This window comes from Nyctibius grandis, chromosome 10 (assembly GCF_013368605.1).
Source record: "Nyctibius grandis isolate bNycGra1 chromosome 10, bNycGra1.pri, whole genome shotgun sequence".
NCBI lineage: Eukaryota > Metazoa > Chordata > Aves > Nyctibiiformes > Nyctibiidae > Nyctibius > Nyctibius grandis.
This window is the reverse complement of record NC_090667.1, coordinates 3189392-3198917: the sequence shown is the minus strand read 5'-3', so window position 1 is coordinate 3198917 and position 9526 is coordinate 3189392. Positions and strand designations below refer to the sequence as shown.

General features: G+C 44.0%; 1 protein-coding gene across 3 annotated transcripts; it reads right to left on the bottom strand.

Annotated features, from left to right (window-relative positions):
- Window positions 1-318: 318 nt before the first annotated feature.
- Window positions 319-7471, bottom strand: CAMLG (calcium modulating ligand). 3 transcript variants are annotated; one of them, XM_068409006.1, is made up of 5 exons: window positions 7278-7471; window positions 5404-5849; window positions 4591-4656; window positions 2851-2916; window positions 319-1650 (listed from the first exon to the last, which is right to left on the bottom strand). In XM_068409006.1, the coding sequence occupies exons 1-5, from the start codon at window positions 7441-7443 to the stop codon at window positions 1567-1569; spliced, it is 828 nt and encodes a 275-aa protein (XP_068265107.1). In that variant the 5' UTR covers window positions 7444-7471; the 3' UTR covers window positions 319-1566. The 3 variants fall into 3 exon arrangements, with proteins under 3 accessions (XP_068265107.1, XP_068265106.1, XP_068265108.1); XM_068409005.1 differs by having other exon boundaries at window positions 319-2916; XM_068409007.1 differs by lacking the exon at window positions 2851-2916.
- Window positions 7472-9526: the final 2055 nt, after the last annotated feature.

Sequence of the window (9526 nt, the reverse complement as noted above, 5' to 3'; positions counted from 1 at the left end):
GAGAGGCGCGGCGGGAAGCTGCCGCCCCCGCTTCCTGCCCGCCGCCCGCCTGCGGCGCCCCCTGGCGGCCGGAGGGCGCAGCGCCCCAAAACGGGCAGCGACGGGCAGCACCCCAAAACGGGCAGCGCCCCAAAAACGGGCAGCGCCCCAAAACGGGCAGCAACGGGCCGCTGCCCGCAGTCCCGCTCATCGCAACAGGCCGGACACAGGCCTCAGCCCCGTCCCTGCTGCCCAGCCCAGGCAGGATTCCCAGTGCAAGGCGTCTTTCACACACCAGAACCCACTTCCCACGCCAGGACAAACGGCCGAGGAAGGGGGTAACAAATATACTTTTAATAGAAAACAATCGGTTTGGCAATAAACATTAAATAGAATTATGTACATGAACAGCGATAAAAGTTAAAAATGGAATAAAAGGGATTTGTTTCTTGACCAAGGGGGAAGAAGCGCCCTTTATCGCAAGCCCCTCCTGGTGCCATGCCCTCGCTGAAGGGCAGGGAGGCTTCCTCCAGCCCACCTTGAAGTCGCCGGACAAAACCAAGTGTTTACGGGCTGAAAAGCTCCACGTTAGGTCTTGCAGCACGATTTCTTTCACCACTTGAGAAGAAAACCCGTTTCATCTTCCCTTGCATATAAGGACGGTGCAAGGGGCTGAGTGAACATCCAGCAGGTGGGTCAGCTCTTAGGGCTTAGCTGATTAGGATTAACATTTTTATGCTGAGGGTTAAAAATTCATTGCTTTTTGCAGATGTTAGTACGCAGGATTTTTGCAATTTATTCATATTATGTTTGGGCATATAAATAGAACAAGTGTAACTTTACAGCAAACTCATTATTTACATACCTCAGCCTTAATTTAAATGACAGCTATTTCAATTTGCTGAAATTCCTGTCTAATATAAACAAATTTAAAGCTTCTGAATAAATATTTGTGCTAATGGACCTAAGTCGGAATCTTCTGAAGCCCAGCCCTGGACACCTGTAATATGGTACTCACTGTAAAATAATCAGTTAAAAAATGAAAACTGTCAAATCAAAACATAAGCTGCTGGTTTTCATGCCACAAACAAACACGTATCTAATTTAGGAATCAGAAATGCAGTGCTCAAATTATAGCAGGAAGCTTTAACAGAAAAGATTTAAGCAGAAAGCAGGGCTCTTGACTTTTAAAGAGGCACGATCAAACACTTTTGCTCACTAAAAAAATTTCTGCAGACAAATACCAAGACAAGCAGGTGTTTCTCTATGCTAAAAAAAGGCATTGGCCTAGATTAGCTGCAAGTCCAGATTCTAAACAGAAAACTACAAGGTGAAAATAACACCAAATTTAGCTTCAATAGAAATTTTCACAGGTTATCAGCGTTTAAGCTATTTGGAATGACACTTCCTTCCACTCACTGTGCAAAATTCAAAGGAGATTGAAAACAAGAGCATTCGCCAGCTGGCTATGTCATCCAGTGACAGGATTCATCTATATTTGTCTTTTCACCTACGTGGCTGGACATCCACAGAAATAAAACCCACAAAAAGCTCTTCTCCCTTCATACCTAGATCTTCATGCGGGAGTCAAAGCACTATTTTATGTTTCACTGTCACTTGTAGCATACAGGATTTCAGCAGGAACGGCTCCTGTGATTTCACTGGGGCAATCTGAAGAACACACCAAAAAAGTTAACATAAATAGTTCTGCTGAACCAAAGACTGTAAACTGTTGTAGTATTACTCAGCAGGAGCAGAACTCCTCCACAATTAAGATTCTGTTTACATGCAAATGTCTGGTAAACAACCAACTGCAGAAATTAATGTCATATTAAAAGCTGTCTTATGCAATCCTGCAGGGAGATAGGAAAAAAAAAATAGTTCCCTTCTAAGTTTTACGTGTACTAGAGCAAACATTTGACACTGCAGGTTGGTTGCCAATATATACAACCCTCCCCTCATGAGGTGAATGGTTAAAATAACAAGAAGGCAGCAGAATGAGAGCACACGTATGGGCTACACTAGGATTAGGTTGGTGGAAACTCACAAACAGGTGAGATTTTGTTTCTTCCTATTTTTCGATTAATGACATTGGTAAGCAACAGGACTTTTGTTGGTGGTGGTTTTGCTTAGCTGTTTTGCACTATAATCATCAAACGAAATTAATCACAATCACAACAAATGAAGTATAGCAAGGCAAGGATTAGGACAACAAAGTGGCATGTTTCCAGAAGCAGCTACTTGGTTCAACATTCTGAATTTGAACAACAGAATACAGGGATTTCTTTTATTTAGAGCTTTCTTAAAAAAATGGGACCACCACAAAATGAGCAGTTCTTGTTAGCTATAGTCATACTGGAGAGATATATATATAAAAGGTTCTGCTGAAAGGAATTATCTTCTCTTTGTTCTCACTGAAAAGAACAAAGGCAGCTTTGTAAATGTTTATGAAGGAGGCTGAGAAGGGCATCATCTACCTGAACCAAATAAATCATCCACTGACACTTGCATCATATTCTTCACGTTTGTAATAGGCAGACACAGTATTTAAATAAACTGAACCAATACAACTGGCAGTCTGGGACCCTGCTCTTCCTTTCCCAAAATGGCTGGCTTTAAGGCTCCTCTCAAGCATGCGAACAGCTAAGGATTTAAAGAAGGTTTAAACCTGTCTGCACAGTCAGATGTTAAAGGAATACAGTCCAGAAAGCTTTAGTGTAACTACTGCATCGAATTCTACAGCCATCATGGTACTTCAGAACCAAAAACCAGAATAAGTTCATGGCAAAAGATAAAAGTAAAGAAATAGACACAAAGGTCTGTGAAAACATCTCCCATTTTGCTGTAGGTGTCCATGGAGCAACTAATCACCTCTGCAGGGATTCCAGACAGTAAAAGAGCAGCAGTTAGTACTGTTGTTTTCACCTTCTTCTCACACTAAAAAAAAACAAACCACAGTATTACATTAGTTCTTCTGTTATAATCCAGTTCTGCTTTACATATCATAAATGTTGGGCCAGTTTCACACACAGCCAGGCACATTCCAGATTCATTGGTAAGAGCAGCAGGTTTGGATTGATTCTCTCCAGACATGCTCCAGGATTCAGAACACTTAGCTACAGATTTGTGCTGTGATGGATCTACTGGAGCTGAGTGCGAGGCTGGTTAACAGCAGATAAAATTTATCACAGATATTATGGCTACTTCCCACTGGCACTCCAAGCAGGCTGTAAAGTGGGGCAGTGCAGCAGCTTCTGCACGAGTGGGAAGAGTCCCAGACAAGGGCAATCTGGGTGTAAGAAGCCAAGCCAGGAATCTCCACTGGTGGAATAGGATTAATCTCATCACACTACTTGGCAAAAAATACCATTCCTTTTCTAGCACAGAAAAATGATTTAGAATTGAAAACCAACTGTTTCTTTCTATTTTAGTATGACTCCATTTGGGAGCTTTATCCTCTGAACTCAGAAACACGCAAAAACCTTTCAAAAGATGTTCTTCTGTCCTTACGATGAGGAATCCTGAGGACGCAAAGTCTGACAGGCAGGAAAAGATGACAGTGGTTGAAAATTTTGGTAATTTGATGATACTTGCTGGATATCTTAATTTAATCCAATCTAAATTAAGGTTTCAAGAATCTTTCTAGGTTTCATGAGAGAAAAATGTAGGATAACAAGCTGATTGACCTCATCTGCGTGTAAGTGCAGTAAAAGCAAGTTGTGGAATGAACTACCTCTTTAAATTCTGGAAATGAAGAGCTGATTTTCAAGACAGCAGAAAAAACATCAAAAAGATCTAGCAGATGAGCTGGTGCAAGTCTAAGGCTAATTCTACTGTTTTGTGTTGTGACACATCAGCTTAGAATGACTCCTATGAAGTTTAGTTTTCAATTATATACTTAATTACAAAAGAACTGCTGATTTATTCTGATTTTCTACAGGTAATCTATTATTCTTTTTAAAATGCAAATTTTCCCTTTCATCTATGGATTGAGAATAATTCAATCCTGCTTTGCACTGCAGCCCTGACAAAATCATCAACCAACCAAATACTTCAGCACAATTAACTGGTGTAAATACATAAAGCAAGTGATACAGCAAATCTCGCTAATAAGCAGCAAGTTTCACATGCAAATAAATGTCTCATTTCACGTTGCCATTCAAACTGATACTAGCAATGGAATGTCAAGCTCTTAACATGCGAGGACTGTCTCATTTATTAACGAACACCCTCCCAAATTTCGTACAGGTATCACATGCAAAACAGCTGCTGACAGAGCAAACTAACCCCAGAAGATCAGATTCTAGGAGAAAAGCAGTTTCCTAAAGACAGGAAAGAACTACCTGGCTTTCCTGGTCAGATGCTTGTAATTAGGCTACAGCTAAGTAAGTTGCTAGTCCACATTTTCACAGCAACTTTAAAAAAGATTTGGACTAAATCTAGGAAGATTAAAAACTAGTATAGACTATCAGCATTTGGTAACTATCAATTCTACAGTTTAAAAGAAGGGAAGAATACTTCACATGCATTGGTCCTAAAACAATACAATCTAAGCACAAGATTAAATGCAAAACATTTCAAATTAATCTAATTCTGAAAAAAAAAAATTACCTTTGGAAAGTACTTGGACAGTCCCATGTAAGCAAGTTGTAGAGTAAGAAATGGTGCAAATATTGACTGAAGGAACAGAAAAGAATATATGAAAATTAACTTGGTCAGAAGTAATAGCTAAGAAAACACAGAAATGTCATGCTTCCCAAGTCATAAATTAGGTAAGTGAAAAAATAATTTGTGAACAATAGCAACAGTATTCTTAAATACTACAAACCTAAGTAGACAAGTTACATTTCAAAAATTAAGTTCTGCCTTATTTTCTTTGAGCCTAAAGACCTGAAACCGCAGAAGTGTCCAGCAGTGTGTAAAAATGAGCCCAGTGATCCCGGCGGCAGCAGGCTGTACCAGCCACACACCTCTGCACGGTGTACTGGCAGACACCTGGCACACGGAGGAACTACTTTCCTCAGAAGACTGATAAATGAGTAGGATCTGCTTATCTTGGGACAACTATTGTCATTTTTACTCTACTATTCTTCTATAGACCCCAAACTAGAAGAGCAGTTGACTCACACTCACAAAGATGGGAATAAACTTGCAGGGGACTTAAGCTGCAACAACTATTCCAGTGCTTCTGCTGCTTAAACACTACAGACCAAAAGTGTGCTACTCTCAGCTGTTATATGGTGGCTACTTCAGGTAACACAGATTCATCTCAAAGAATTTAGAGATTTTTTTTTTTAGGTTTTATACAGTTGTTGGAAATGTAAAGTGTCTGAACAGACCTCAGCCCTAGATAAAGAGTATTTCACAGTAAGTTTGCAGTAAACTAGCAAAACAGAATAGGATTGATTGTTTCCCTGAACTCACCAAGTACTTGCACACAAAAGCCCTGACTACGATGGCGAGCAGAGCGCATCCCACCAATCTAAAAATGCGGAAAGAGTCAAACTCCTCCACTGTATTCCCATTCTCTTGGCTTGGCCTCTCATTCATCAGCTGGTTCCTCAGCTTGAGAGCTTCATCAAATCTGGATAAGTACTGGTCTAAGCCATGTCTGGGTGGCCGTGGTGCAGCTTCAGACGACAGTTCCCCTCTATTGCGGTGACGGAGCTCACTTGTACCCTCCTTGACAAGCTCTGGAGTTTTACTGAACAAGTCCTTATCCCCTACCATGCTGCCTGCATGGTCAGCTGTGCCTGCCATATTACAGACAGAATCACCAAGCACAATTCGCTTGGAAACTGAAGGAATGGGAAGAGAGTTTGATTTATCTTGTTCATGCTGAAGCTTTGATTCTGTGTGACTTTCATTATCTAAAGAAGAGAAACAAAAATAGAGAGTTACGCACACCGGGTACATGGAACAACACTTTAGCCATGCTGGATTGGGGTCCTGGGTTGATGTCTCTGCTTCCAAAGTGGAAAGACAGATTTATGATTAATAAATGTGCTAATTATTAATCACAAAGCCATTTGACATAGCTAAATATAAGCACTCCCATTTTAAAAAGAAATGGGCTCAGCTGATACACAACCTGCTTGTGTACCAAAGGAAAGGTTTACACTCAGACTTAGGTTACACTACAGATGATAACGAAAAGGGAAGAGCACAGCATGGACCAGGCTGAAAACACTCATCAGCTTCACCAAAATTATATTTTTACACAACTGGACTCAGCACACTCCAGGCTCCCCTCCACCAGCCTACAAAGAGCCCTACCTGTACCATGTGCAGAGCACTCTGGAAATGGCACAGACATGAGACATGAGCCTGTGCAACGCAGGCTGGAAGTTGAAGCTGTCAGTCAGCAACGGAGAAATTAAAACATTGGGCTTCCTTAAGCAACAACACTGCATGCACAAGAGGAAAGATGTTGTTCCAAATACATGGAGCAACATAAGAAAAAGATTCAAAGAAAGTGAATCACACAGAAGCATTAAAGACTGACAAATGAGCTGGCAATAGAAGAAGTGTCCTTTGGCTTGCTCTTCTCTGTTGTCAGAGGCAAAGCAGCGTTAACCTGCTCTGCATTAAACCTAAAGACCCCACCTTACAGCGAAAAAGGTGATGCCAGAGAACACAAACCAAACCGAGAGGCAGGTGGAACAGGTCTGGTTCTACCAGAGAGGAAGAGCCAATACTTGAAGAGTATTTTTCAGTATTAAAGCTGACTGATTCATGGCTTATGGGCATCCTTGTAAACTGAAATCTGAGAACTCTTTCCTGACAAGACAGTCAGCTTCCTCCGAGCACGTACAGAAATATAAATGACCTACCTATGAATGTGCAAGAAAATTCTGCATGTCAACCACAAACATTCAATGACTGGTTATTATCCAAACGCGAGAAAACACTGAAGTAAAAACACAGCTATGAAAGCAAGCAGTTACTGAATGAAAATGTGGGGGAGGCTCATCATTTCTTCAACTAATTAAAAATGCTTGAGGTGAAATGACAGCTTGTCTGCTCGCTGTGTAAGAACAGGAACAGGCCCAAGACCCGATCTCGGCACGTTTCTGATGACACACGGATTTTATCCGCGGGGCTCTCGCGGACCAGGGAAGGTCGCGCTTCATTTAACGCACCACTGAAGCGAGGGATCGCACTGAGGGGCCAAACAGCCGCTCCCGTCCCGTGGGGAGACTGCGGGGGGCGGTTACGGCAGGAGGAGGCCGCGGCCGGACGCTACCGCCAGCCCCGCGGCCAGGAGCCCTCACACCGCCGCCCGCCACAGGGCTCACCCTTGCCCGCCGCGGGCCGGTGGAAGCCCATGATGCGGTTAATCCGCTCCTCCGAGTTCATCAGCAGCTTCCTCCGCCGCAGCTCGGCTCGGCGCTGGGAGGCCGAGAGGCCGGCAGGGGCCCCCGGGGACGCGGCCGCCGCTCCCGCCCCGCCGCCGTCCTCCATCCCCGGCAGAAAAGGCCGCTGCGCTCCCTCAGCGCCACACAATGGGGCCGCCCCGCCTCAGCGCGCAGGCGCCAGCGCAGCCCGCCTCCAGCCGCTGAAGCAAGCGCCGCCATGTCGCGTAAGGGCAGGAGAAGGGCTGGCGGCGCGGGGAGCGCCATGGCGCGCCGTGCCCTCTGATAGTACGGCGCCCGCACCGAAGATGGCCGCGCCGGATTCGGAAGTGACGTTGCGGCGCGAGAGCGATGGTGTCAGCGCGGTGAAGGGGCGGGAAAGGAGAGCGGGCGGAGGTGGCGGCGGGCCTGCGGCGCGCTGAGGGACCCCGAGGGGCCGCCTCGGGCTTTTGGGTGCCTGGAGGGAAAGCAAACCCGCAGTGACGTGACTTCGTGCTCGGAGCACTCGCGGTGTCCAGCGCCTGCCTTAAATTTGCTTAAAGTGCTGGTTTCAGTAAACCTGGCCGATCCACCTCGTGTTGGTGAGGAAAATCTGCTTAACAACGCGATATAAAAATAGTGCAGGGTGGTAACTTTTTCCTTATCGTACAGAGAAATGTATGGAAACTTAATTAGAATAAGTTTCTAATATATAATAAGTTCATGTTTCTAACCAAAGTAGTATTTACCTAACACTCCGTAACTAGAAAAACAAGCTAAAATTGTGACCGTACCAAAGCAGCAGGACATCAGAGGTATTCACAAGGCTGAGCTCACAGAGTGTTTAATTTCCAGCACACAGTGTCTAAGCTAAGACGTGCCACACAACGGGGGAGCACAGTGCCAGGTTTTGAGATTTTTCTGTCAGAAAAGCTTTGAGTGCCGCTGTGCAGCTGAATTTAGGAAGTTAATTCGTCATCTCTGGGCACACTCCAAACGAGGGAAGAGGATATGGTGTTTATCGGAGCGCCGGCAAACAGACGTTTTTACAGGTACATGAAAGGGATACACAACGTAGGGAAATGCCTTCTAGGGGACTGTTAGGCAGCACAGCTCAGCTTCCCAAATCGCATTCCCAGTGTAGTGTCATTGCACAGCTGTTAACACAGTAAGCAGCTGAAGGGATTGACTATGCAACTGAGGAAAAAAACAAGGGAACAAGGACCTCTCATGAATTCCAGAACTACTGTAACATTATAAAACAGGAAGGGGTCTTTGGTTCTTTCTAGCATGATACAGTTGGCATAATATTCACATTTATGTACAATAAAAAGTCCATCGCACCTCTTCTTGCATGGCAAAAAGTGATAAAACTAGGCCACAGTATTCTTCCCTTAGCTGAACATTCACATAGCTAACACGCATAGCAAAAGCACCTGAAAGCCAAACCAAATGAAGACAGTGATGTGGATACTTTCCATCAATACTTCAAACTAATTACCTTCAACATCCTTGACACTGAACGACTTTCACTCCTTAACTCACAGACTGCGCTGCAAGCACTTCAATTAGAAGCAGGACTCGCCTTCAAGTCTTGTACTGAGCTCCAAAGACCAGTGCTAGGATGGCTGCACACTGAACACCGAACCACAGCCAGAGCGGTGAAATTCACCAGCAGCAGGACAGAGATTGTTACACCTATTGGTAAAAACCTTTGTGCTGACAAGTCCAATTAATATTTCTACGACGCTAAGTGATTTAGAGAATGATAGAATTCTGTATTCAAAACTTAAATACAGAGGTCAAAGTACCAAGCTCATGCATTAACTTACATATGATGAACCAGAAGCAGCAGTGATGACAGCTCATAAAAAAACTGGCAAGCGTAAGATGGAATGACTTTTACAAAAAGGTGTTGAAAGAATAGGATGTTAAATGAAGATACAGGATTACCTACAATAAAATTGATCTCTATCTTGGGAACACTGCTGAAGGCTAAATTCCAACCATCGATGTCAGCTGGCTCTTGAGACCAACTTCCACCCAGTGGCAGGGTATCACACAGCACAGCACCACTGCGGGCTTACTGGGAGAACAAACCCCAAGGTAGGACAGACTAACAATGCTGACAGAGACGCTCTGGAGGGGCAAAAAATGCCAGTGACAGCAGAAAAATTTGAGTCACCTGGAACTAATCTGCTCAAATTCCCTGT